Source organism: Protobothrops mucrosquamatus, unplaced genomic scaffold, assembly GCF_001527695.2.
Source record: "Protobothrops mucrosquamatus isolate PMUCROS unplaced genomic scaffold, P.Mucros_1.0 scaffold141, whole genome shotgun sequence".
Taxonomy (NCBI): Eukaryota; Metazoa; Chordata; class Lepidosauria; order Squamata; family Viperidae; genus Protobothrops; species Protobothrops mucrosquamatus.
The window spans coordinates 551,872-577,174 of NW_015386507.1; the positions used below are offsets into that span (position 1 = coordinate 551,872).

The following is a 25,303-nucleotide window of genomic DNA, read 5'->3' on the forward strand; positions in this document are numbered from 1 at the left end:
CCCCCGGCAAAGCAGACGCGGGACAAGGACGCGCAGGCGGAATGCGTGTTTATTGAACGTGTGGAAATGCAGAAAGACCGCAGCTGGCGATTGAGAAGTGCGCGACCCCCTACGGGGCCGTGGGGGGGATTCCCCTCGACTCGGCAGCCGCGGCCCCCCTTCGCCAGATGTCCGCAGGCCCCGCCAGGGCAGCCGGGCTGAGCCCCTTTCCAAGCGGCCCGCAAGCCGCGGGCATCCCCGGAGCCGGATCTGCTGCCTCCCCGCGCTCACGTCCACACCTCGGTGGGGATCATGCCCTCCTTGCAGTTCAGGGGCGGCAGCAGGTGCTCCTCGGCCAGGAACTCCAGCGGGAAGCTGACCAGGAGCCCCCGCAGCGCCTGCAGCCGGTCCCGCGCCCGGGCCGGATGGAGCGAGGCCAGGCTATCCACCGCCACGTGGTCGCGCAGTGCCCGGTGCGACCTCACGGCGTCGGTGGGAAGGCAGCGGAAGACCTGCGCAGTGCGGGGGCGGGATGGAAGGGGAACAGGGTCAGGGCACCGGACAGGAGGAGGCAGGGACGTCTGTGTGGGACGGGAGGGCTCTGCTAAGCACCCCCCAAAAAGATCCTGAAAGAAGGGACCCAGATCCCCCCCTGACCCGCATACATACACACTCCGCTCTTCCTCCGAGCCTGCAGCCAGCAACTCTGGCTGGGACAGTAGCAGGAAGGGAGCTGAAACCTCTGCCTGGTTCCCTCCCCCCCCCCCCGTAATCCCAGGGCTGGGTTTATGGGCCCGGTACTCATCAGCCCAGCCAACTGGGAGCAGAAATCCACAGGACTGGAAGCTGATTTGCAAACCAGAGTAAGAGGGATCTTAATAGGATCCATAGAGGTTCTCGTACCTCTACCTGTGAGACCCCCACCCCAAATCCTAGGCACCTACCTCCTCATAAATACTGGTATTGGCTAAGGCTCGGGCACACCAGACGCCATGGAAGAAGCAGTCGCTGATGGGGTCTTGAATGTCAATGTCGTCGTCTGGAGCGACCCCCAAGAGGCACCTGCCAGGGAGGTTTCAAGGCTGGGGTTCTTTTTGCAGCTGGCTGGGCAAAATGCACCTGCAGAGAGCAGGGCTTCCCCTCCCCCCCCCGCCCTGGGCTGCCTGGGCAGGGGCAGCTGGAGGACAAGGATCCCACTGCCTGGCATCTGCTGGGCCCTCCTGTCAGCTCCCTGTGGCCCCCGAGGGCTCTCTTCTGCCCCATCCACCCTCCCCCAATCTCTGGGCTCTTTGGGTTTTGCAAGGCAAAGGTGGGGGGGCTGCCCTTTCTGTCCCCGCAGCGCTCACCTGAAGCACTCAAGGCGCAGGCTCAGCGTGAACTTCCCTGCCGCGTACTCCTGACCGCCCATGGTGGACGGCACCAGCTCCGTGTCCTCCACCAGTACGGCCAGCTCACTGTCGCGCTTCCCCAGCAGGCTGCGGTCGTTGATGTTGGCAGAACCTTTGGGCGGAAGGGCCGTGAAGCGAACCCTGGAAGGGCTTGGGTGTCCCTGCCCTCCACCACTCCCCGCAAGCCTCCCCACTCACCAATGATGATGCGCCGGTCGTCCGCAATGAGCATCTTGCTGTGGATGTAGACCAGCTCCGTGAGAAGGGCGCCCTGCAGCTCCCCGTGGGTCCGAAGGCCGCAGAAGGAGACGTAGTTCCTCCAGCCCTCCCCCACTTTTGAGGTGGGAGGGAGAGAAGAAGGGAGATGTCAGCCCTGAGCCCCCCATGTGCCCCCCTTCCAGCAGAGAGCCAGGCCTCACTCCTGGGGTGGTGGTCACGAGGGGCTCGAGGGCCCCAGGGCGAACTCTGCTCTGGCCCCTCCCCCCCAGTACTCACTGACTGCCTGGAGGCGACTGACGATGGACGACTCCCCACGGCAGAGAGTCCTGCAAAGGGAAGAAGGGGTCTGAGCACTCCTCCGCCTCCCTCCCCACGGCCAGTTCCAGTGGGGAGCCGGGTCTTGGGCCCCTGAGCCCCGGGGCCAAACTCACCGGTAGGTGAAGTGAAGAATGGCTTGGATGGAGTTGCTGCCTCCCTGCGCGATGTCCCCCTCAAACCCAGGCAAGAGGGGCAGCAGCACGTACACCCTGAACGGCTTCTTCTCACTGCAGTGGGGGAGACATCCCCCCCCCGGGCGTTAGACGAGATAGGGCAAAGGGGGGGATGTTTCTCCCTGCCCCCCCCGTGTGGTTCCAGTGGCATAGCTTTTCTGAGCAGGGATGGGGGTGTGAAGGGGGGGCTGGGCTGCTGGCGGCTTCACACCGAGAGCCGGTTGGGTCTCGTGAAGGTGCCAGGCTGGAAAGTGGGAGACGGTGGGTTCAGTTCCCCCTTGGGCATGGAAGCTGGCTGGGTGACCTTGGGCCGGCCACTATTGGCCCAGCCCACCTCGCAGGGCTGTTGTGGGGAAAAGAGGAAGATGTGTTGGGTGTGTTCGCCACTTTGAGATTTGTAAAAATAAAAGACGGGAAATAAATCAATAAGGGAGAGGTAGCAGGCAAAGAGGTTAGTTACTCAGGTGCAGCTCGATGCTTGCAAGTGCCAATCCAGCACCGTGGCTCCCTGGGTGCCTCTGCAGCTCACAACACCCCCCCCGCCCCTCCCTCAAAGAAAAGGGGGCAGCCAGGGCTCCTAACACGGTTCCCTCCCCCTCTGGGGCTGGCTTCAGTCTCTCATCCTGGACGCGGAGCAGCAGGCATTGAAGGGAGCCCCGCTGTTTTGGAATCACCTCAACAGCCAAGCACCCCCCCTTTGGCTGCTGGGGGGTCGGGGGGCGGTGGGCACGGCAGCAGGAACTGCCAGACCCGCTTCAGGAGGCCGATCGAGGGCTCCGTCTGGGGCCCTGGAGGGGCAGGTGGGCCTGGCCTCAGCAGGGAGGGCAACTGGGTGCCGCCAAGGGAGCGGTGGGGCAAAAGGCAGCCGAGCCTGCAGCAGGAATGTGGGCAGGGCAGAGGGGCTTCCAAGAGGCCTTCCCTGGTGCAGGGGGGGAGGGGGGAGGAGATGGGCTTCCCTGCTTGCAAGGTTCTGTTAATGTAACCTTGCAATTAAGTGTTAATTAGCTCGTCTGCCCTGCTTCCCTGTCCGCTTTCCCCCACAAGGCTGACGAGAACCTGGCAGTAGTTTTCCAGATGGGCACGGCAGTCTGAGCATGTGCAAAGAGGCTCCCTCCACGAATATGGCACATCTCTGGTAACCTGGATGCGTTGGCCTCCCCCCCACCCCCATTTGCCAAACCCACCTGTGGGCCAGCAGGATCCGCTGCACGATCGCGTCTCCCACAGTGTTGAGCACCGAGCGCCCGTCTGTGCAGCTGATGAAGAACTGGTTCTGCCAGGGGGAAGGGCAGAGGGGCCCCTTTCAGATCTGTCCTGTCCCGTCCCACAAAGGCCTGGGGAACATTTCTCTGACGGAGCCAGTCCCCAGGCTGCCCTAGAGCTGCCCGGCCCTCCTCCTCCTCCTCCAGCCTACCTCGATGTACAGGTAATGCTGGCTGGTCCTGATGACCTCCAGGTAGGCGTTGTAAATGGAGCATTCGTGCAGGCCGGCTGACCACCGGTCCACGGAGCGCAGCACCTGAGGGCGCAGCCAGAGGTCTTCCGGGTCAAAAAGGGTGGGCTGGGACACTGACCCCCCCCGCTGCCCCTGGTCTCCTGGGAGCCCTTGGATGTTCTAGGAATGGGGGCTCCTCTGCTCCCCCTTCAAAAGGTCCTGACCTTTTGGGCACCAAAACCCAGGAGGGGCATGCAGAAGCAGCCTCTTCAGCCGGAGCCCCACGTGCCGCCTGTTGTTCTCAAGCAAGGCACCCAATGCGGTCCCCTCAGAAGCCCCCAAACCTGCCCCTTTCCAGCCACCCTGACCCTGCACCCTCACCTGGACATCAGCCACCTGGGCACCAGGCACGAGAAAGGGGAGCCGTGGGGGGATGTGAGGGGACTTGGGCAGCAGATAGGGGTACTCGGAGCCTTTGTACTTGGCCTTGATGGTCTGAGGAGTAGAAACGGGGGTCAGTGGCCCCAGATCCCTGGCCCCTTTTCTTGGCTGCTTGTTCGGCATGCAAGAAATAGGGTGAACGTGCAGGGGTGCAACCGCTCACATGCGCATCCCAGCCAATCTCTCTAATGTTCATCGCTCTCTTGAGTAGTGACAAGTCGGGAAATGGACATTGACAGTTATCAATAAAGAGTCCACGCCAGCCGCGCAACCGAAGGATGGAAGGCATTCCAGGGGTGGGCAACCTTGGCTCTTTTATGACTCGTGGACTTCAACTCCCAGACTGGCTCAGGAATTCTGGGAGTTGAAGTCCACCAGTCATAAAAGAGCCAAGGTTGCCTACCCCTGTTCTAAACCACACAACGAACTTTGATAGCCACATAAAAGTGGCACTTATTAAGCAAGAGGCCGGAGAGGCAAAATTGGGCATGGGGTGCTCCCTGCCCCCAATAGCTCTGTGATCAGCCTGACGGGAGACGGGCTGCCCTCCCCCCCTCCCGGGAACCGAAAGAGGAGGGGGAAGTTGGAGAGCCGGGAGGGGGGGCCTTAATCTGCCTCACACTGCTGCTCCTGGCTTAACTGAAGCTGCGCAGGAGGGGACCCCGAGAGGGGCTGACCATCAAGGCCCTGGGGTGGATGCAGTAGGAGTTTGGGGATCTGCCATCTTTCCTTTCAGCCAGCCAAAACAGTAAACATAAATATTGGGAGGACTTTTCCAGCTCTGCAAGCCGCCTGCTGCTGGCTCCCACATGAAGTGGGGACTCCTGTTTTCCTGTGGGGTCTTCCCAAAGAAATGCTCTGCAAGTGGGGGGAGACCAGGGGTCCCCCAAGGTCCCTTCCAGCTCCTTGAGTCTGTTTGGCCAAGAACCAGATTGGAAGTATCCTCCAGGAATATTTAACCTCCCATATTTAAGACCCTTCAGATTCTACCAGTTTCTTTAGCCAGGACCGAAGTGGGGGGCGGGCAATCTCCCCCACCTATCAGTATCATCAAGAATGCTTCTTTCTTGATACTTTTATGGTTATTTGGCTTCAGTTACTGATTACTCGCAATCGCTGTTACTGAAAACCTTTTTTTTTTTTTTTTGCTAATTATTTCCCAAACAGCTGGAAAATTCTACCCAGCTGAGTGTCAGAGCTGAGCTGTGCTTGCAGCTTCTGGGCCGGGCCAAACCCAGCTCTGCCCCCCCCCTCCCCAACCAGGCTGCCCACAGCCCCACTGCCCACCCACCTTGGTGAAGTTCCAGCGCTGGATAAAGTGCCTGGCTGCGTCCCGCGCGGCCACCCCATGAACGGCCACCCCCACGTCCCGCCACGGCATCCGAGGGGTCTGGAATCTGTCGATGAAATCTGGGCCAGAGCAGGGAGGCGAGGTCACTGCGCAGCAGGGGGGGGGAGCAGATCCCCCCCAGCACAGGCCAGCCTCACCCTGAAAGGACAGGGGGCTGCCCTTCCTCAGGTGGGTCTGCTCCCCCCATCCCTCCCTCCAACAGGCAGCCCCCCCATGGTGAGGGGAGGAAGGCCGGTCTGGTCTGAACCTGGGTGGGGCCCCCACTGCTTCAAGCATGGGCTGCCCTTGGCTGGAGATCCTTCAGGGAGCAGCTGGACTGCCACTGGCTGGGGAGGTTCGGAGAGGCTCCTCTGATGGGGGGGGGCAGGCTAGAACACTTCTGTGCAGCGTGCGCATGGCAGCATTGAGTGAGGGCATATTTGCCCCTCGTGTGGGGGGGGAGGGGAGGGGCAGCATCAGGACCTCAAGCTCTCAGGCAAAGCAAATGCAGCAGGTCCCAGAAGCTGGGGAGACCCTATTGCCCCCCCAGCCCAAGGGGTACCTGCCTGCCCATCCTTGCCCACCCCCACCCTCCCCCCGGTACCTTCGAAGGGCTTGTCCAGCTGTATCCAGTCCTTGGCAATGAGGTTGCTGTAGTCCTTGCCCAGCCACAGCAGCCGGTTGGTGGCCAGGTCCATGGGGGCCTCCTCGCCGGGCCCTGGAGGGGGGCCCCCACCCTGAGCGAAAGAGAGGGTCAGGGAGAGGCCCGGTGGGGGGAGGGGGCTGGGGCCAGGGGGAGAGGGGAGAAGAGAGAGCAGGTCAGAGCAGACAGAGGAGGGGGAGACAGTCACCCCAGGGACAGCCATCTGAGCTGCGGGGAAGGAAGGAAGGAAGGAAGGAAGGACAGGAGGGAGGGAGGGAGGAAGGAAGGAAAAGGAAGGAAGGAAGGAAAAGGATGGAAGGACAGGAGGGAGGAAGGAAGGAAGGAAGGAAGGAAAAGGACGGAAGGAAGGAAAAGGATGGAAGGACAGGAGGGAGGAAGGAAGGAAGGAAAGGAAGGAAGAGAGGAAGGAAGGAAAAGGACGGAAGGACAGGAGGGAGGGAAGGAAGGAAGGAAAAGAAGGAAGGAAGGAGAGGAGGGAGGGAGGGAGGGACTGAGCAGCAGAGGCAGGAGGCGGCTTCTGGGGCACCAGCTCACCTTGGCCCCCTGGCCGCTCTCACCCTCCAGGTCTGTCAGGCGGTACTCCAGGGTGTCCCAGCGCCCGTAGGCCAGATCCAGCCCTCCCAGGAAAGCCACAGACTGGTCCACCACCACCAGCTTCTCGTGGTGAGCCCACAGGAAGACGATGGAGGAGACGTGGTCCGGATGGCGCATCACCTGGCAGGGAGAGAAAGCCAGGCAGGGTGGGGGTCTCAACATAGAAGCCCTGGAGCTCAGAAAACGTCCCCCCCCCACATCCTGCTTGCTCTGGATGCCAGATGGGAGGTGGCTGAAGCAGAGGAGGGTTGTTGGGGCCCAGGAACTGGGGAGAGGGATGGGAAAGAGAAGGATGCAGCCCCCCCCCCAAATTCTGGGACTGCCCGGCGGAGGGGGCGCACTTACCTTGATGTTGGGGTGCAGCAGCATCAGGGCCCTCCTGCTGTAGCCGCTGTTGAGCCCCAGGGCCAGCCCCACCTCCTTGAAGAGCAGGACAGAGACACGGACCCCCTGCTCCTGCAAAGGGGGCCATTCGGGGAGGGGTCACCCGCTGGCCAGGGAAGCCAGGTAGGCCCCCCCCCAACACCCCCTCTGGCCTGCGGGGGCCACTCACCGCTTTATGCTTCAGGATGAGGTCCAGCCTCCACTCGTCCGACTGGGCCGGGCGCTTCATGTAGACCTCGGGGCTGAGCCTGGAAGGGGGGGAGGGAATGCTTTCTCGTGGGGGGGGCAGGAAGAGGGCTTGGCGGGGGCTGCTCTTCTGACTTTCAGAGAAGACCTGCTCCCTTCTGCCCCCCCCCCAGAACTGGCTGCTGGCAACTTCCTCCTGGAGATGCAACCCCCCCACCACCCCCGTCTCTTCCGGTCTGGGCAAGGCTCCTTGGCTGAAGCCCCCCAGTTCACCAGCAGCAGGGACTGGGCTCTGCTGGCCACCAGATGCCCTGGCAGAGGGGGGGCCGGTCCGGTCCCCTTCATGCCAAGCGGGGCCACGCCAGGCTTACCACCAGTCCGTGATGAAGATCTCCTCCCGGGCCTGCACCAGGGCATCCGCCACGGCCGCGAAATACCCGTCTCCGTTGAGGAACCTGCCAAGGCAGAGCACAGGGCGAGAGTGGGCCAGCCCCGGCCACGCTTGCCCCCAGCCCCTTGAGCAGCAGCGGGCGGGGGTCTCTCCTCACCAGCGGGCGGGGGTCTCCTTGCGGACAGGCGCAAACCCCTCGTGGCGGTGGCACTGCAGGTGCTCGTGGCCTTTGCTCGCGGCCAGCTCCGTGATCTGCTGCCCCCACCAGCGGGCCTGCCGGTAGCTGCTGCACTTCAGGACGAGGGACCTGCAAGGGGGGGGCACAGATCTCTTCCAGCGGCTGGCAACGGGCACTCTGGGCTGCCTGCCCTCGCCTCCGCCCGCCTCTCAGGGCAGAGAGAGACCCACCGACCGGTCGGATGAGGCGCCCAGAGAGGGAGGGAGCAGGCCTCGTGCCCCCCCAGCTGCCCCCCTCGGGGGATTGACCCAAACGCGGGCTGCATCCGGCTGAAAGGCCCAGGTCAGGGGTCCTGTGCTCTGCCCCCCCCTGTTCCCGCCCTCAGACTGACCTGCAGCTGTTGTCCACCCGGACCCCGTACTTGGTCTCTGTGGGCTTCTTGCCCACCTGGACCCTGAAGGCCGGGTCGAAGAGCAGCACGCAGGAGATCTCGCCCGACTCCGGCTTCAGGTAGAGCAGGAAGGCGTCCTTCACCACCAGCCACCTGCAGAGGGAGGGGGAGAGTGGGCTGACATAAAAGCAACCCCCCCTCTCGTCCCTCCCCCTCCCCACGGCTGGCCCCTGGGATTGACCTCTTGGACCAGCGATAGCAGATCTGGTGGTGCCCGGCACAGTTCAGCCCCTGGATGCGGTGGCCCCCGGACCGCTTCAGGATCAGGCCTTCTCTGGAGGGGGGGAGGGGGAGGAGGTCAGACATCGGCCTCTGGCCCAGCTCCCCCCCCCACCCCCACGCAAGAGGGCAGAGGTCTCGACTCACAAGCCTTTGGGGCCGAGTTCCGGGAGGAAGGAGAGCCGGCTGACGTCCAGGAACTCCGCCTGTGGAGCCAGAAGCAGAGGGTAACCCAGGAGGGCCAGGCCAGGCCCGGCCGCCCCCCACCCGCCCCCTGAGCCGAGGGGGAGGGGCCATACCATGGCATGGTAGTCCCGGTAAGCACTCATCTCCAGCAAGGTGTTCAGGTAACTCTCCAGCTGTTTCTGCGGGGAAGGAGGAGCCGAGAGGAGGGCTGCAGGGGGCTCTCGGCTCTCCCCCACCCTGTCAGCAACTGCCACCCCCTCCCCAGATACCTGGATACCCCATTCATCCCCCACCACCTGCCCCTGCTTCCTTCCCCACCGACAGCGTCCTCCCCATCACCGGAGGCGGCTGAGGGGTCCTTCTGCACTTCCCTGGAGCTGGGGGGGGGGAAGCTGTGCGGACCCAACTCTCTGCTGCTGCTGCCTCACCTGCTTGCTGGACGGGCGCCGGGAGACCTCGCCACCCCCGTGGGGCAAGGGGGGCAGCTCCAGGGAGCTTCTGGCTGGCCAAGAGCCCTGCAGGACGAATCTGCAGGGAGAAAGTCTCAGCAGCCCAGCCTCTCCCTGCTGAGCCCCCCCCCCTTTGCCAAATGGGGGGGGGGCAGGCTGAGGCCAAGGCAGAGCCAGCAGCTCCCTGCAGAGGCCTTTGAGGGCCGGTGGGTCTCCCCAAAAGAGAAATGGGGGCCCCCTTTGGGGGAGGGAAGGAGGGGCCCTGGGGGAATTTGGCCATACCTTTAAGCAAGGAATCGGAGGTTGCCCCCTCTCCATTTGTGTGTGTGTGTGTGTGTGTGTGTGTGTAGTCATTTGGGTGAAGGGATGGGGCAAACGGAAAACGGGCAGATTCATCAAGCGGGTTACATTTGTGTGTGTGAACTCAGCTTGAAGACCACCGACTCAGCCCCAGACATGAACAACAACGAAACAGGAAAGTCCAAAGAATCAAGAGCTTCTCCTCTGCGGGGAGCAAAGGGAAGGGCCCCCCTCATTACCCCCCCCCCATTCCTGGAAACTAGTTAGGCAGGCGTGCAAGATGCCTGTTAACCTGTGGAACTCCCTGCCCACGGAAACAAGGTGGCCCCCTTGCTGCCCTCCCACTGATTTTCATCACCTGGACTTTTGAACAGACGTTGATTCCTAAATCACTGTCCATACCTCAAGATTTATCAATTCAAGAGTGCTTAAGGGGAACAATCCAATAATTCAAGGTGCCAAAGAGTTAAAAATTGTGAAAAAGTAACAATGAAAAAGGGAGTGCCAGGGTTAAGGCTGTTCATGGCTTGTAAAACTGCTGGCAAATTCTGCTGATAATCGCGTGAAGCAATTTAGCCTATTCCTGCCAAGGGCTGGATTTCTGTCCCAGGCTGGTGGGGGTGCAAGTGGGATCTGCTTGTGATCACATGAAGGATCATGCGTGCAACCGCGGAGGGGAAGAAGAAACTTGCACAAAAAAGAAACACAGATTGTGCAGAGAACAGCAAGACAGTTCTGTCAATCAGCCAGCTGAGAGAGAGAGAGAGACAGAGAGACAGACACACAGAGAGACAGAGACAGAACGAGAGAGACGGAGAGAGATTCAAATTTGGTACATAGCTGATCCCAAAGTCCCTCTGAACTGGGACCCTTCAGACACTACAACGCCCATCTCTAAATCCTCACATGCCTGAAGGAGTGTCGGATAGAAGGCTGCGCCTGGATGGCACCAAAACCAGTCAAAGGATGCCAGAGGACGTGACCTCGGCCAGCCACCCTGGCAGGCTGGCACTCAATGGGAAAGAAACCACATTGGCCCCAATCCAAGGTTTGCAACAGGGGTGTCCAGCCTTGGCCACCTTAAGACCCGAGGACTTCAGCTCCCAGAATCCCCCAGCCACCACGGGTCTTAACGTGGCCAAGGTTGGACACCCCTGGCTTGCTGCCTGCTCGGCTCCCCTGGCTCTCGTAGGAGGCCCCGCCCGGCTACGGCGGCCCCTGAATCTCACCGGGGCAGCGGGAGCAGGCTGAGGAGCAGGCGGTGCTTCATCAGGTCCCTGTGGAGCTCCTGGAAGTGCCGGAAGAGCTTCTTCATGCTCCAGGTGAACTGGCCGTGGCTGAGCTGCAAGGCGTAGACCGTGCTGGGCCGCACCTGCGGGGGGGGGGAGAGTTGGACAGGGACCACCAGGCCTTCTCGCGCCAACCGCCTCCCCCCCTCGGCCCTGGAGCGCCACCAGCAGTGGTGCCCTGTGCAGAATTGGGCGGGGGCTGTTGGCCCCCTTTGTTCTGCAGGGAGGGCTTGAGGGACCAGAGGTTGAGCTGAAGAGAGGGGCCCTCTGGCTTTGGGGTAGACGGAGGGAAGGGGCTGAAACGGAGCCCTCCCTCCCTTCCTTCCCCCTGAATCCCTTCCGCCCTGAGCTGGCAGCTGTGGCCCAGAGTCTCCCTCCCAGCGGTTTAGTAGAGCACTAATTATATCCTGCAACTGGAAAATAAACACCTGGCTTCTTGGCACCACCTCGACTTACAGTTGACGGAAACTTCCTCTGTTACCTCCTTGATTCAAAGCATCCTCCATTCGGCTGCCCTCCCTCCTCCTCTCCCCCCCCCACTGAGAGCCCCTCCCAGAATTCCTGGCCCTTTGCTCATGCTGGCCGGGATTTCTGGGAAGTTTGCAGACGGGGCCAAGACCTGCCTTGGCAGGAGCCCCCTTAGAGCGTCCTTAGGGGCAAAATGATTTGGGACTCCAGTTTACCAAACATGGAATGTCAGTCAATTATTTCTCTGTCTGGCATGCACAATGCAGGCTGTCCTCGTCTTACAACAGTTCATTTAGTGACCGTTCAAAGTTACGAGGGCACTGAAAAAAGGGACGTATGATCCTTTTTCACACTTATGACCGCTGCAGCATCCCCCCCATGGTCACGTGATCAAAATTCAGGCGTTTGGCAACTGATTCATATTTATGACGGCCGCAGTGTCCTGGGGGTCACGTGATCCCCTTTGGCGACCTTCTGACAAGCAAAGTCAATGGGGGGGGAGCCGGATTCGCTTAACAACCGTGTGGCTAATGTGACAACTGCAGTGATTCACTTAACAACTGTAGCAAGAAAGGTCGCAAAATGGGGCAAAACTCACTTAACAAATGTTTCACTTAGCAACAGAAATTTGGGGCTCAATTGTGGTCGTAAGCCGAGGACCGCCTGTAAAGATGAATTTCCTTGCACAAAACGTAGCTATTTCTCAGTTCGTGTGTTGGCAAAGTGAAACACTTTGTGTTTCCAACTGGCGATTTGCTCAAAAACCCATTCTTTCTCCCAGGCCCCTTAACCCCCTCAGTCTTCCTAGTCCTCCTGGGGATCAGGCTCAGCTGCCCCCAGGACACTCCGAGTCCCCCAGTCAGCTCCTTCCCGCACTGCTGCTGGGCACAAGAGGAGGCCGTGAGGAAGAGGGCCAGGCTCCCGGGCAGAAGGGAGTGGCTGGTCAAACAGGGATCTTTGGGGAAGAGCCGGGCTTTGTGCCTGAGGCCGGTCCTGTAGGGGGGCTGCAGGGGGGGTCGAGGCTGACAGGGTACGAGGGCCCCCACTCACCTTGGAGCCCCAGGTGTACCTCTCTGTGCTGTCCACCCGTGCCACGATGGGCACCCCGTTCAGGAAAAGGGGGGCCTGGGAGTGCAGCGGCCTGGGCTCGTAGACCGCCATGGGGAAAGAGCATGGCTGACCTGGGAAGGGAAGGAAGGAGGGAGGAGCTCAGACCGAGACCCCCGGAGGGCCAGCGGCACCCCCCAAAATCCCCACCCACCCGCCTGCCCGGCCCAGCCTGACCTGCAGCCGCTGGGCCTCGGAGGGCGTCGTTCTCATCAGGCTCTCCCGGCTGCATTGGGCTTTCCGAGGTCTCCCCAGCAGGGCCAGAGGTGGCCTGCCAGCCCTGGAAAGGAGGAAGGTGGACCTGGGCCCAGGCAAGCCTCCCCGTTGTCATCCTCTGCCTGGAAGCCCCTCCCCAGGCAGCAGGTGCCCCCCCCTGCCTTGCAGGCAGACAGGTTGGGCAGAAGGGCTGGTCAAGCCAGGGACACACACGCTGACCTCTGACCCCAGGGCAGCCTTGGCTGGATGGAGCTCTAGTCAACTCTTGCAGCTGCTGCATTCACCTGGACCCCCACCCGCCCCATGGGGGGGGGCTCCTCCCTGACTGGGGAATGTTGTACCGACCCCTGGACTGGCTGGGGTTGGGCTATGGGCACTCCCCCCCCCCCCCCCCCCCCCCCCAGGATCTTGGCAACTTCACTTGAGCTCTTCAGTGCAAACTCTGGAACAATCTAGGAACCCACTGGGCGGCCTGCAAGTCAAAAAAAAAGGCCAGCCCACCTTCCCAGGGCGGTTCTGCTGTGCTTCGTGCAGAGACACCCCTGGGGTTCCTGGCACACTCTCGCTGCAGGCCAGGAAGCGCTACGCGGGAGTAATTAAGCTGAGATTTCCGCCAGTTTCTGGGAGGGCAGGAAACCTTGAATCATCATCACCCTCCCTGCTTGCAGGCTGAGACAAAGGCAGCCGCCCCGCTTCTCTCTGGCTAACTGGGGAGCAGCCTGGTCCGTTCTGCCCCCTGGGCCGGCTCAGCTACCGGGGAGCGCGGACGGACGCCGCCGCCGCCGCCGCCGCCGCTTCTTCCACGGCGGCCTTCAGACGTGGCTCGGGGATTCCTCCGGATCAGTTCGCGGAGGCGCAGCGCCAGCGAGCGCGCAGGGATGCCCCCGGGCACGCCGGCACGCTACCCGCGGCTCAGCGCCCCGCTCTCCCTCTGCCTGGCCGGGATTCTGCCCGTCCCTCCCGCCCGCCCCCCCCGTCCAGCCCGTCCTGGGTGCTGCTCCCCGCAGGGCGCCCCCCGGCAGCGGAGTCCTGCGGGGGGCTCGGAGGGGCTGAGTCAGCCGCCGCCGCCGCCGCCAGGAGGGAGCTGGGATTCTGGCCGCAGTGGGCGGACCGGGAGTGGGACCCGGGACCCGCCGCCCGGGGCGCGGAGGCGGAGACCGCGGGGAGGGGGCGCCAGGGGCTACCTGCCGACGGCGGGTCCGCGAAGCAGCGGCGGAGGAAGCTGCCCGCCGGGAGAATCCAAAGGGAAGGAAGGGCCGGAGAGGAAAGGGCTGGGCTCCCGTCCCGGGAAGGAGGGCCGTTCTCGCTTTGGGAGAGAGCGCGGCGCCGCCCCGCTGACGCAGGAGCCCCGGGGCATGTGCAGAGCGCCGCCCCTCTCTCGGCTGGCCAGGCGCCTCGCAATCCTCGCTCCGGGCCGCTTCGGCGACAGAGAAAGTCAGGAGAAGCCGGCTGACCGGAGAGAGTGCGCGACTAGTCCCGGGTGGGGGCCGCCGGGGGCCGGGCTGGCAGGAGCGCCCTGCGCCGCATCCTGAGCCTCCGGGCGGCCGTTCCTGAAGGGGACCCCGCTGTCCCAGCCGCCCCCGAGAGGCGTCGCCCAACTACCCCCCCCCCTTGCCCCAGCCCGCGGGTGGAGATGCGGGCAGAGAGCGGCAGCCCTCAACTTTCCGAGCGCCAGACTTTCCCGCCCCTTTCTCGGGGGAGCCGCTGCGCCCGGGACTCTTCGGCCGGATCTCCTGGCCGGGTCGGTGGGTCCTTCCGCCCGCCGGGGACGCAGCCTTGCTCAGCCCGCCCCCCGCCCCCGTGGGTGGGATCCGTGGCGGGGGAGGGTGGGCGCCCTTTGGCTCCCTTCAAAACCGCCGGGATGGAGCGGGCGGCGGGGGAGGCGGCGGCGCCCGCTCCGTTCACCGAAGGGGGCGGCTGGGAAGTCTTCGGCCAGGTCGGGCCGGCTCCACCCGAGCCAGGAGCAGCCCCAGAGGCCGCGCGGATTGTGCCACGCGTGCGGGCAACCAGACATAAACACCCTTCGGCCGCAGGTGGCGGGCGGGCGGGCGGGCGGGCGGGCGGGGGAGGCCCGTCTTCTCCGGGGGCCGAGCCCCTCCCTGGCGCCGCGGCCGCTCTGGGACAGCCCCCCCTCCGCCCGCCCGCCCTCCCCCTGTAATTGCCAGGCCTCGGCTCCTCCGCTCCTCGCCCCAAACGGGAAGGGATAGGAAAGAGGCCGCTCGGAACGGCGGCGCCCCCGGACCTCTCCTGCCCCGCTGGCGCCTCCCTCTCCGTGCGGACCCTCCAGGATGGGCTCCAGGCTCCCCAGCTGCTTTCCACGCGCCAGACGCGGACGGTCGCGGCGGGCCGGCAAGACGGACCAGGGAGAGACCCCGGAAGGTAAGGTGGCCGGGCGACGCCCTCCCTCCCTCCAGCCGGCCAGGCAGAGGGGGGGGCAAGCCCTCACTTCTCTTTCCCGCCCCCAAGCAGCCTCTGCCGACGGCCCCGACGTCGCGGCAGGCCGAGCCAGGTCCACCCCGTCCACCAGCAGCGAGGGCGACCCGCAGAGCGGCCGGGCGTACTTCAGCGGCAAAGCCCGCGTCTCCTTCCGCCACCAGCTCGACTCCGAGAGGGACTCCACCAGCTGATCCTCGGGAGAGGCGGCTGGGCAGAGGCCGCCCAGGAATAAAAGGCCCCACCCGGACCGCCTCTTTTCTTCTGTACTGCGCCCCAGGGGAGGATTGCTTCTGCGGGCCTCCTCCAGCCCTCCCGACAGCCAGGCCAGCCAGGCCCCCAAACCGAGCTCAGGAGGCCCTCTGGCTGAAGGAAGGGGGGCGGTGGGGGGAGGGGAGAACAGGGAACAGCTCCTATTCGGAGCTGCCAACCTGGCGCAGAGCCAGCCCCCCCACCCCTCCTGCTGCAGGAGCAGCGGAAAACACAGCCCCTCCCAGGAAAGGCTCCTGCCGTTGGGCCTCACCTCCTGGTCTCTGCCAGAACAGGGTGGAGCTGCATGAACCCCAAGGGGTGTGTGCCCCCCCTTAATCTCAATGTAATCACAGCTGGGTGGCAATCAGGGCAAGGCAAGGAGTAGGCAGAGCCCGCCTGGTGAGGGGGGGAATGGGCAGAAAGGGGCCCCACCCTCTACTGGCTGTGCAGGGAGACAAGCGGCATTCACTTGACCCTTCCCCCCCCCATTAACCCTATTTTCTGATTTTTCAAAATATCCCAAACGGGAACGGCAGAGCCTGGTTAAGCCCCTTTAACCCTCTGGAAGGGGCCTGGCTGCTGGTGACTTAATGCGTTGTGTGAAAACCGCCATTTCCTGCCATGGAGAACGAAGACTAACCTCACTAGGAAGCCGTAGCAGAAGAACTGCTATTCCTACCATGCAAGTCGCAAGTGGCCACCCCTCTGTCCACGTCCCCCCCCCACCAACCACCAGGATCGAGAGAAAGCAGCAACCACACTCGATGGGAGACTCTCTGCCTTTAATACCCACCAAAAATGCATAAAGACGAAATACATTCCCCTCCCTGAGAGATGGAAGCAGGTCCAGGTGTCACAGGGGCAACACTGCCTCCCTCCCTCCCTCCCACCCACCCATCCATCTCAGACGGAGGAAAACCGGGGCAGTTCATTGCCAAGAATGACCTTGCGCTCCACACCGTCCTTGGTGATGGCAGCCAGACGGATCACCCCACCACTCGAGCCGTCGCGATCCATGGCCAGGGCAAGTGCTGCAAGGAGAGAAGGCAGGTAGAAGCAGTCACCCCCTTCCCCAGAAATCGGGGGCTCCCCTTTGGTGCTGGGGTTGGGGGCTCCTTACCATTGGCTGTGAAAGTCAGGCACTCCTCCTTACTCATTCCGGGCTTGTAAGAAACATCCACAAAGCCGTAGATGTAGGAACTGCCGGAGCCCCCAATGGAAAAGGGCTGGCGAACCATCATGCCCCCCATGGGGACAGAATACACCTGGAAGGGGCGGGAGGACAGGTGGTAAGAGAGATCTTCTGCAAGGCAGCAGGAGGTAGGAGGGCTGCTGGTTTTGCCAGTATACACCGGGGGGGGGGGGCAACCCAGGACATCAGCTGGGTCCAGATGAACGCCCATCCACCCAGACAGGATATCCTCCGGGTAGGCAGAGGGGGGGCATCCAACCTGCAGAGGCAAGGACTGGGCTCCCACAAGGCTCAGCCCGGGAGGCACATCGCTGCCCCTCACCTGTCCACCCTTGCGCCGGTCCCAGCCAGCCACCAGGATCCCGGCCGTCAGGTCCTCACGGTACCGATAACACATCTCCTTGAAAAGGTTGGCCGCCGTGTGCACCAGGGGCTGCTGGTCCAGCTCAATGCTGCAGGGAGGGAGAGGCGAGGGAGGGTCACAGGCAGCCCCGCTGACATCCCCCCCAGCGCCCCTTCCAATTCCCGGGATGTTCCTTTACGCCCCCCGCCCCCCCACACACCCAGGCAGGGCCCAGGGGCTCCTCCGGCAGACTGGGGGCTTCCCCCGGGTGGTCCTGCCGCCTTCGCCCCCCCCCACCGCCCCACCTGTGGAAGCCCAGCTGGTAGGCGACGGCGTCGGCGATGGCCTGGGTGTCGGCGGCGGAGCCGGAGCGGCAGCAGAAAATGCGGTCGTGGATCTGGGTCAGCTTGTCCGTCACGCGGTTGGCGATGTAGGACCTGCGGGCGACACAGCCGTCAATCCCCGCCCGGGACCCTCGCCCGCGCGCCCGCCCGCCCGCCCGGCACTGCCCGCCCGCCCGGCCACTCACCCGGTGGTGGTGCGGGAGTCCGCCCCGATGACCACGCCGCCCTCGAACTCCACGGCCATGATGGTGGTCTAGGGAGAGGGAGAGGGGGAGCGTCAGCCCGCCGGCTCGGAGGGGGACCCGGCTGGGGGCCGGCTCGGACCCGAGTCCCCGGGCAGGACGCCCCCCCCGCCCCTGCCCCCCCGCCCTCACCCCGGTGCTCTCCGCCTGGTGGGTCCAGTCCGGGCAGCCGCCCGCCAGCCCGAGGCTCGGACCCGCCGCCGTCCCAGTCATTGCCATCGTCGCCGCCATCTTCGATCGAGCGCGACACTGGCGCAAAAACGCCGACGCGCACGGCACGGCGCTTTACGGCACGCCGCCCGGAGAGAGGCCGAGCGGAGGGAGCCCGCGCAGTCCCCGGCAGGTCCTCTTGGCGGCGCTCGTGCGTTTGGTTTGGGCCGCCGGGCCCGCCTCCCCCTCTGGCCCTCTGCCGTTTCTGTCCCTTTGACCAATAGAATCTCTGGAGATATCCTAGAGCGGCACATTTTTGCCCGGGTCCTAAGATTTCCGGAGGCTCCTTGAACGGAAGCAGCGGAAGCGCGTCATCCTCCAGCGCCCACGCCTCCAGCGCGGCATCCCTGTCACTGGGTCTCGCGTAACGTGGGGACGGTCCGGAGTTTGGCGACACGCAAAGTTGTCCGTGGATGGTGTATGTGCCATTCAGGATTAAAAGCCCTCTAAAAGGCAACCCCGGTGCGAGAGGAAGAGGCTGATTTGGGGAGAACTGGCGGCTGTCTGCATCCCCAGCGCAACCAGGGAGTCCTCGGGCGCAAGGGACCCTCGAGGTCACCTAGTCCACCCCCACGTGGGCGGTTAGGGAGCCTCGGACGGCTGCCCAGACTTTGCCTGAAGGCCTTGGGCGGTGCTTCGGTTGAGGCAGCCGCCGCAGCCCAAGATCGCCGCGGCTCCTCCGGCGGCACAAGGCGGGCTCAGGCTTCCCCTCTGCGCTCCGCCCGGACTCTCCCTCTCCCCTGACACACACACACACACACACACACACACCGCCCCTCTCTCTCACCTCTGTTTTTCCTGCCTTTGATTGCGGAATCTGGCATTTCCCACCATTGAGTGACGTTTTGCTGGATTGGGTCATCTGGTAATCGCCCTATCCACTGGGTTTCTGCGTGGTTTCCTTTTCTGGGATTTCCCCAGGCATTGGAGTTCGGGCTGTTTGGCCTGAAGTTCTCCCCCTCCCCCCCACCCTCCCCCTTTTTTCTTGCACCTTAGAGCCCTGCCGCCTGTGCTCCAGTCTTCTGGCACGTTCCCTGAGCCCCAGGGCTTCCGAAAGGTTTCAGTCCGAGGCTCTGAGGTGACATCTGCCATCTGGGCCCTTAGTTGATCTCCCCCGGGGGCCCAGCTGAAGCCCGAATACGGTGTGTGAACCCTGCCTCCAACCTTAACCCCGTCCCTCTATGCCGGAAGCCTCTCGGCACCTAAGTTGCCCCTTGAAAGTAGCGATTGCAAGAGCCAGTCGGTCCAGCAACCAGACAGACACCCCAAGAAAAAACCCAGCTGGAAGCAGCCCTGCCCAACTTTGAAAGGCAGAAGGGCTGCCTCTGCCTGGGTCAGAGAGCGCTGCCTGGTTCCCTGCGCACACACAGCCCAGCCCCTGCATCCTGCCGTTTCCCAGCCTGGGGGGGGGCAGGCGTCGTCCAGAGGCAGCCCAGCCCGGGGGGGGGACTCCCCAACCCATCCTTGGGGTGCACGGGAAGCAGGGTGGTGCCATTTGCTGCACAGATGTCAAAGGCCTGGGTTGGGCCAGCAGAGGGCAGTCACGAGGCATACTTAGCACTCGGTTCCTGGGCAGGTAAATTCTCCCAAGTTCGTTTATTAACATCTCCCCCTCCCCAGAACGATACCCCTGCCGTCTTCCATTGGGTACCCCCAGGCACAAAAGGGGGCTGCTGTCTGGGTGGTCCATGGGGTAGGAACAGCCCCCTCCAAGCCACTTTCTGCCTGGGAGAGTAGATCTCCGGGCCCGCATCGGTCCTTGCGGGGGGGGGGGGGCAGCCTGTGCCCTGGAGCGTTCTTAGGGCAGCTCCAGCATCCCATGGGCAGAGTAGACCTCCTGTGTGACGTTGTAGACGCGGCCCAGGCTCTCCACCGTGGTCAGGACAACAGTGCCAGCGGCCAGCTTCTCCCACGCGATGATGTGGTAGAGCTCCTGGCGGGAGGGCATAGCCAGGAAGGCCAGGGCGACGGCCTGCTGCACCCACCAGCTGTGATACGGGGCGAGGGCCACCTGGTAGGCCTCCGCACACATCCGGGAAGATTTCTCGTCCTTCTGGCTGGTCCCCAGTTTGCGCAGGAAAAGCTCCAGCCACTTCAGGGCGCGATGGAGGCGCAGCAGCGTCCGGCAGCCCGAGGGAGGCTGATGGGCCGGCAGGGACTGGAAGCCCACCAAGCCCGAGGCCAGCTCGAAGTCCACCATGGACTGCACGGTGCGGTAGTGGAGGCCGTGCGGCCCCTCCTGATGCCGCTGCAGGATGCTGATCTTGGACTCGACCTCCTGGGAGATCAGCCCAAAGGCTCTGCCCAGCACGTCCAGGAACCTGCACAGGACAGCAGTGGCTGCAGCTAGGGACCCCCCTCCCCCCCCGGCCGGCTGACACCCACAGGCTTCCCCTCCCAGTGCTGCCAGCCCTGCAAAGAAAGGGGCCGGCGGCTCTTAACCCAGATGGCGGGGGGGGGGGCGCTGGGAGGCCAGTGGGGCTCTCTCGGGCAGCTGCTTGGCCCCTGGGAGAAGAGGCTCCTGGCCGGAGTGGGCCAAGGGCACGGCTGAGGCACACAACCGGAGGGAGCCATGCCAGGGGGAGGCCCCCAGACAGCCCCCTTCTCTTTCAGGAAGGAGATGACAAGAAGGAACGCCAGAGATAAAGTGTGTGTGTGTGTGTCCAGCTCTCTTGCCTTGGCCAAGGAGCCCCCCCCCCGCAGCTTCTGCGGGCACCCTCGGAGGGAGAAGCCACTCTTGGGGTGGGCAGTTGGCAGAAAGGGTGCCGCTGGCCTTGGGCGCTCCCCAGCTCTCCCCGTGTCCTGTCTTTTGGGCCCAGACCTCCCGGGATGCCCCGCCCCATTGTTGCGCAAGAGGCAAGTGCCGCCCCCCCCTCTACTTGCCGTCCTCACTTGAGCAGCTGTCTCCAGCCCTGGAGGTATTCTTGGAGGAGGACTTCGCCCCGGGGGGAGAGGCTGGCCGAGAAAGCCCTTTGTAGGTGCCTGATGTCAAACTCTTCGCCCTGGAGAGGGAGGGGGGGCGTCGGGGTCCAGGCGGGGGCAGGCGCAGGGCCCAGCTGCAAGAAGACAAACAAAGAAGTGCTGGGGGCGGGGGGGGGCGGTGCGGGAGTGAAAGGATTAAGTCCCCCCCCTCAGAGTTCCTTGTCACTTAATCCCCCTTCCTTTGGTTTTAAGTTCCATTCCCCCCCCCCTTACCAGTTGGGAAACCACAGTCCCAAAATACCTTCCTTCCAGCTGACCCTCCCTATCGAGGGCCCTTCGGATCTCCCTCCATCTGCCCATCAACTTTAACCCTGCCTTGGTGGGATTTCAAAGGCGGGGGGGGGGTGGTGGAATTCCATGGGGAATTGGCCCTCCCACCCCCCAATTATTGGGCCTGATGGTCCGTCAACTGCAGCAAGACTCCAGAGGGACTTTAGCCACCCTCCCAGCCAAGGGGGAAGAAGATACAGCCCCCCCTCCCCCGTGAACTGATAAGGCCAGCAAAGCTGCCCTGCTCTTCCTCTCACCTCCTCCTCCTCCTCCTCCTCCTCCTTGGGCAGCGTCTCCCGGAGCCACGGGCACCGATGCCCCCCCTGGACGCAGGCAGCCAGAGGGAGCTTTGCTGCAGGAGGAGACACACGGGGGGGGGGCGGGTGAGCTGCAGTCCCTGGGCACTCCCTGCCCCCCCCCGCCCAGTTCCCGACTTACGGAGGTGCCAGCCGGAGAGGTAGAGGAGGAGGAGGAGGAAGAAGACCCCCAGGAGGAGGAGGAGCTGGCAGGGGCGCAGGGGAACCCCAGCAAGAGCCCCCATTTCCAGCCTTTTGCCTCCTCCAGGCAGGACCAGCCGGGCCTTTGCACCCTGCCCTCCGCCCTCCGCCCTCCCTTCCGGACGAGATAAGGAGGAGGACAGAGGGAGGGGGAGGGAGGGAGGGCCGAGCTGGGCGGCTCTGAGGGGGCCCCTCCAGCAGGGCTCTCGGGCTTCCCTGGGGTGGCTTGGAACTGGCGGGCAGAGGGCCGGTAGCCCCCCAGGCGTCTGGAAGGGCTGCTGGGGCTCTTCAGGGGGAGGGCCAGGGGGTCAGGGCTGACCCTCAACAGGGAGGTGTTGGGCAGGGAACCCAAGTGGGGTGGTCCAATTCCCCCTGGAACCAATTGCCCCTGGAAAGGGGGCTGCCCGGAACTTCTGGGTTTGGGGGAAACGGGGCTGTGATCAAGGACCGGGCCCTGGACAGGAGGGGGCTTTGCTGGACAAGTGCCGGTCTCTCCGGGCCACCCCCCTTACCCTCCCCCCAGGGGCCTTTTTTGACCCCCTTTGTGGGAGCAGGGCACCAAGCGAGGCCCACTGAGTCCCATTTGAAGCTTCCAGATCTTCCATCCTCCATCTTCCCCCTCCCCCAGCTGATCAGCCAGGTCGGACCGGGGGGGGGGGCAGGAGACGGTGCCCAGCAGGCCTCAGAAATGGCTCTTTGATGGCCACTTCCCCCCCCCGCCCGCCCCTGGACTGGAAGGGGCTGCTTCCCTGCCTGGATCCCCCCTCCAGTCCGGGTGTTGGAATTGCCGGGAGGCAGAGGGATGGGGGCCACCAGCCCCACAGGCCCCGGGGGTGCTCTCTGCCTGGGGAGCCCTTTGGTGGGGCCCGGCTTGGCCCACAGAGCAGAGGTGGAGCTGAGGGAAGGAAAGGCCGGGCCGGGTCCTGGAGGGCCGAGGGAGCCACGGCCACACTGGCAAAGGGCGTGAAATCAGCCCCAGGACCGGCCCAGTCGGGAAAGGGGCAGCCAGGCTCAGCCAGGAGGGCCGAGGGGGCCCAGAGGGCCACACTGCATCTGAGGCTGCCCTGGGCAGGGCTGGGGGGAGCTGGAGAAGGGAAGCATCCCAGGAGGCGATGGAGGGGGGGGGCTGGCAGTGGGGAATCCGGAACTGGAAGCGAAAGGCACCACGATGTCGCCTGTGTGGAAGTTGTGCTGCCGAACCTCTTGGGAGCTGCTGCTGCTGCCCTGGGAAAAAGTGTGAATGGGGTTCGGGCTCCCAGGACACCTGGGTGCCAGGAAGGGAAGGGAAGGGTGAAGGCCATGCCCCAAAGGTGCCCCCTCCTGGCACCAGGGGGCTTCCTGAATGGGAGCAGCGGGAGGGAATCCCCTGAGGACCCCCCACTGCGGCTCCTTTCCCACCAGGGACTCCAGAGGGCCTGGAAGCAGTCAGGGCCCCTGGCCCACACACACACACCCGCCACCTGCGGCCCTCAGGCCCAAGCGGGGAAGCAGCCCAGGCGGGCCAAGGGGTCCCTGCCGCTCCCTGTGCTCAGAACGGCTGGTCAGCTGGAGGGGCCCAGGGTGGGGTGGGGTGGGGGGCTCTGCTCTAACGGAGCTCCTGGCTGGGAGAAGCAGCTGGAAGCCCCTCCTGAGGGTCTCTCAGGGTCTCTGGACCGGCTGAGCCGGCTGGCAGGGTCCCCACGCTGGGAGGGGGGCAGCCTTTGTGGTCTGCAAAACATCGGCCCCGCCTTAGGAGGGGAGGGGAGGGGAGGGCCTCGGGGAGAGCCTGGCTCTAGGGCAGTTGCTAAGGATGCCCCCCCTCCCCCCTCCCTCATTCAAAACCCACCATAAACATTATCCCTGCCTCCTGGAGATCTTGGCCTCTGCAGCCCATTGTGGCATTTAGGCTTTTTTTAGCTCCTCACAGGGTGTAGGATAAAATGGGAGGGGCTCTAGCCCTCCGCGCCCCCCCCGACTCAGCCCCTTCCCCCCTCCCCAGTGTTTTTACCCAGTCCCTCTAAAACCATCCAAATCGCCAGTTGCCACCTGATCCGACGGTAGCCATCCGGCAGGTATTTTGGTGCCCACCTGCTTTCCAGACCCTGATCATCATTGGGGGGTCCCAAGCCCCAGCACTGGCAGAGAGAAGGGACACACACACACACACACACATTTTCTGCCCAGGTGAGAGTCCAAACACCTCCATTTGCTCCCTTGGTTCTGAGCCGACTTTCCTGTCAGCCCCCCCCCAGAGCCCCCAGCCCCTTGCAGGGCCTTTGGCCGCCCCTCTGGGACCCGCCCATCCCAGCCGGCAGGGTGGCTTGGCTCAGGACAGGCGGGGGCTTCCCAGGCCCCCGAGGGAGCGCCCAGGGCCCCCCCTGCCGATCCGGCCTTTGTCTCCTTTCTGGCAAAGGGTTCAAGACGTGGTCTTGGGTTTCCGCACCTGTTTCCTTCTGCCTAATCCTAACCGGTTGAACCTGTCCCCTTCAGCGGCCCAGGTGGGGTCTCGGAGGCCATTTGATCCTGACCACCCACCCACCCCTTTTTGGCAAGAGGCTATAAAACCAGAGCGAGGGCTCCCTCGCCAGGCAGATGCCGCTGGGCACCATGGCTGCTCTCTGGTTGTGGCTCTTGGCGGCAGCCCTGGCGGGGACTGGCGCTGCCCCAGAAAGCTGGTCTGCCATTGGGGTGTCCAACGGGGGTCCCTGGGGGCCCTGGGCCTGGCAGGAAATGTGCCCCCGAGGGACCTATGCCACGGGATTCAGCCTCAAGGTAATTTCCCCTCTTCTGCCCCTGGATTGGGGGCCAGGCCCAGGTCCTGCTTGAAGAGGTGGACGCTGGGGGGAGGGGGGGAGCCCAGGGGAAGAAGCATGGAGGGGCGGAGGGGGTCATTCCAGGGAGTGCAGACCGACCAGGCCAGGTGAGGGAGAGCTGAATGCTCTGAGCACCTACAGAGCAAATTCTTAGTTGCCACCCACCCTCAGGTTATCAGCCCCTTCCCCATTTTCCTGACTTGGCAAGCGGCTTGTGTCCAACCTGCTCTTTGACCCCGACTTGCCTGCCCCCCCCGGCCTCCCCTCCCTAAGTGGCCATTCCCTGGAAGCCCCTCGTGGCCGGAGCGTCCCTCCTCCATCTTTCTTGCTGTCCAGGTGGAGCCTTATCAAGGGAAGACGAAAGACGACACGGCCCTGAACGGCGTCCGGCTGCACTGCACGGATGGCAGCCACGGTGGGAAGCCTGAGGCCAAAACGGTGGAGTCCCAGAGCAACGTGTGAGTCAGTCCCCAGCTTGCCCCCCTCGGCAGCCCCCCTTTCCCACACCATCCACCGCCCTTCTCCTCCTCAGCTGCTCGGCCCCAGGGCAGGCAGAGTGGACTGTTGCCACCTGCCTGGCTGTGTTGCTCCCTGGCCCCAGCTTTATATCAGACTGTGTGTGTGTGTGTGTGTGCACAGGAGAATTCCCTGTGCTCAGAAAAGGCGCATGCAATCAGCAGAGCCCCAGGCTGCCCAGGCAAGGCCCCTCCTGGGTCCCTGGGGGGGGGGCAAGTGGGCTTCCGGCCAAAAGCTTCTCTTCCATGGGGAGCCTGGCAGTGCGAGGGAGGAGGTGGCCCAAGGTGGCAGGAGGGTTGCCAGCATTGAATCCTCCTTGCCTCTGCCTCCCCTCAGGTGGGGCCACTGGAATGACCCCCTCCGGTGCACCCCGGGCAGCTACCTGACCGGCTTCTCTCTGCGGGTGGAGCGTGTCCGGCGTGGCGTCAGCGACTACATGGGCGCCACCAATCTCCGCTTTCTCTGCTCAGATGGGAGGGTCCTGGAGGGGCAAGGCCTGCCCTGGGGGGAGTACGGAGCCTGGAGCCCCTCCTGCCGCAAGGGCCTGTGTGGGATCCAGACCAAGCAGGAGGCCATCCGGGGCGTCCTGATGGATGACTCTGCCCTCAACGACGTCCGGTTCTTCTGCTGCGCCGAGTGAGCGGACGGAGGCCTCAGCCGGACCCCCAGCAGGCAGTGAGTGATCAGCGTGGTCTGGTTCAAACAGGCACCCCCCACAGCCCCTTCTGATGCGTGGGGAGAGGAGGGAGCCCGAGAACTGGCCCCACTTAGCTCCAGTCCACAGACACCCCGGGGGGCTACTCTCCGTCCCCCGCTTTCCAGCCCTCCACACGGCCACCAGAAAGGCCACAGCAGTTCCACCGTC

The 25,303-nt window shown here is 64.0% G+C and overlaps 4 protein-coding genes across 5 annotated transcripts; 1 reads left to right on the forward strand and 3 right to left on the reverse strand.

Annotated features, from left to right (window-relative positions):
* Positions 1–266: 266 nt before the first annotated feature.
* PLD2 (phospholipase D2) lies at positions 267–12,203 on the reverse strand. 2 transcript variants are annotated; one of them, XM_015813186.1, is made up of 23 exons: positions 12,093–12,203; positions 10,515–10,657; positions 8,965–9,064; positions 8,650–8,715; positions 8,498–8,556; positions 8,313–8,405; positions 8,072–8,224; positions 7,660–7,809; positions 7,483–7,566; positions 7,095–7,173; positions 6,887–6,997; positions 6,482–6,661; positions 5,888–6,020; positions 5,245–5,363; positions 3,894–4,007; positions 3,492–3,596; positions 3,258–3,350; positions 2,018–2,121; positions 1,863–1,912; positions 1,566–1,700; positions 1,359–1,479; positions 924–1,041; positions 267–491 (listed from the first exon to the last, which is right to left on the reverse strand). In XM_015813186.1, the coding sequence occupies exons 1-23, from the start codon at positions 12,201–12,203 to the stop codon at positions 267–269; spliced, it is 2,646 nt and encodes an 881-aa protein (XP_015668672.1). The 2 variants fall into 2 exon arrangements, with proteins under 2 accessions (XP_015668672.1, XP_015668671.1); XM_015813185.1 differs by having other exon boundaries at positions 1,326–1,479.
* Positions 12,204–15,943: 3,740 nt separating this feature from the next.
* PSMB6 (proteasome subunit beta 6) lies at positions 15,944–17,402 on the reverse strand. Its single transcript, XM_015813163.1, has 6 exons — positions 17,304–17,402; positions 17,115–17,182; positions 16,891–17,022; positions 16,565–16,694; positions 16,171–16,315; positions 15,944–16,081 (listed from the first exon to the last, which is right to left on the reverse strand). Exons 1-6 carry the CDS (start codon positions 17,400–17,402, stop codon positions 15,954–15,956), a joined length of 702 nt encoding a protein of 233 aa, XP_015668649.1. The 3' UTR covers positions 15,944–15,953.
* A 1,777-nt stretch (positions 17,403–19,179) lies between these two features.
* Positions 19,180–21,174, reverse strand: GLTPD2 (glycolipid transfer protein domain containing 2). The gene is made up of 4 exons (XM_029283581.1): positions 21,072–21,174; positions 20,891–20,985; positions 20,274–20,383; positions 19,180–19,702 (listed from the first exon to the last, which is right to left on the reverse strand). The coding sequence occupies exons 1-4, from the start codon at positions 21,172–21,174 to the stop codon at positions 19,180–19,182; spliced, it is 831 nt and encodes a 276-aa protein (XP_029139414.1).
* A 2,542-nt stretch (positions 21,175–23,716) lies between these two features.
* VMO1 (vitelline membrane outer layer 1 homolog) lies at positions 23,717–25,078 on the forward strand. The gene is made up of 3 exons (XM_015813164.1): positions 23,717–23,881; positions 24,259–24,380; positions 24,775–25,078. Exons 1-3 carry the CDS (start codon positions 23,717–23,719, stop codon positions 25,076–25,078), a joined length of 591 nt encoding a protein of 196 aa, XP_015668650.1.
* Positions 25,079–25,303: the final 225 nt, after the last annotated feature.

Bases quoted from the DNA above. Each gene is read 5' to 3' on its own strand.
- VMO1 (XM_015813164.1), top strand. From the start codon at position 23,717: ATGGCTGCTCTCTGGTTGTGGCTCTTGGCGGCAGCCCTGGCGGGGACT. The intron at 23,882-24,258 runs GTAATTTCCCCT...CTTGCTGTCCAG, and splicing joins CCACGGGATTCAGCCTCAAG to GTGGAGCCTTATCAAGGGAA. The intron at 24,381-24,774 runs GTGAGTCAGTCC...GCCTCCCCTCAG, and splicing joins GTGGAGTCCCAGAGCAACGT to GTGGGGCCACTGGAATGACC.
- GLTPD2 (XM_029283581.1), bottom strand. From the start codon at position 21,174: ATGGGGGCTCTTGCTGGGGTTCCCCTGCGCCCCTGCCAGCTCCTCCTC. The intron at 20,986-21,071 runs GTAAGTCGGGAA...CTCCTCCTGCAG, and splicing joins CCTCTCCGGCTGGCACCTCC to CAAAGCTCCCTCTGGCTGCC. The intron at 20,384-20,890 runs GTGAGAGGAAGA...CTCCCTCTCCAG, and splicing joins AGGAGGAGGAGGAGGAGGAG to GGCGAAGAGTTTGACATCAG.
- PLD2 (XM_015813185.1), bottom strand. From the start codon at position 12,203: ATGGCGGTCTACGAGCCCAGGCCGCTGCACTCCCAGGCCCCCCTTTTC. The intron at 9,065-10,514 runs GTGAGATTCAGG...TTCTCCCTGCAG, and splicing joins AGCCTGCTCCCGCTGCCCCG to ATTCGTCCTGCAGGGCTCTT. The intron at 6,662-6,886 runs GTAAGTGCGCCC...TCTCCCTGCCAG, and splicing joins TGCTGCACCCCAACATCAAG to GTGATGCGCCATCCGGACCA.
- PSMB6 (XM_015813163.1), bottom strand. From the start codon at position 17,402: ATGGCGGCGACGATGGCAATGACTGGGACGGCGGCGGGTCCGAGCCTC. The intron at 17,183-17,303 runs GTGAGGGCGGGG...CCCTCTCCCTAG, and splicing joins ACCAGGCGGAGAGCACCGGG to ACCACCATCATGGCCGTGGA. The intron at 16,695-16,890 runs GTGGGGCGGTGG...CCCTCCCTGCAG, and splicing joins TACCAGCTGGGCTTCCACAG to CATTGAGCTGGACCAGCAGC.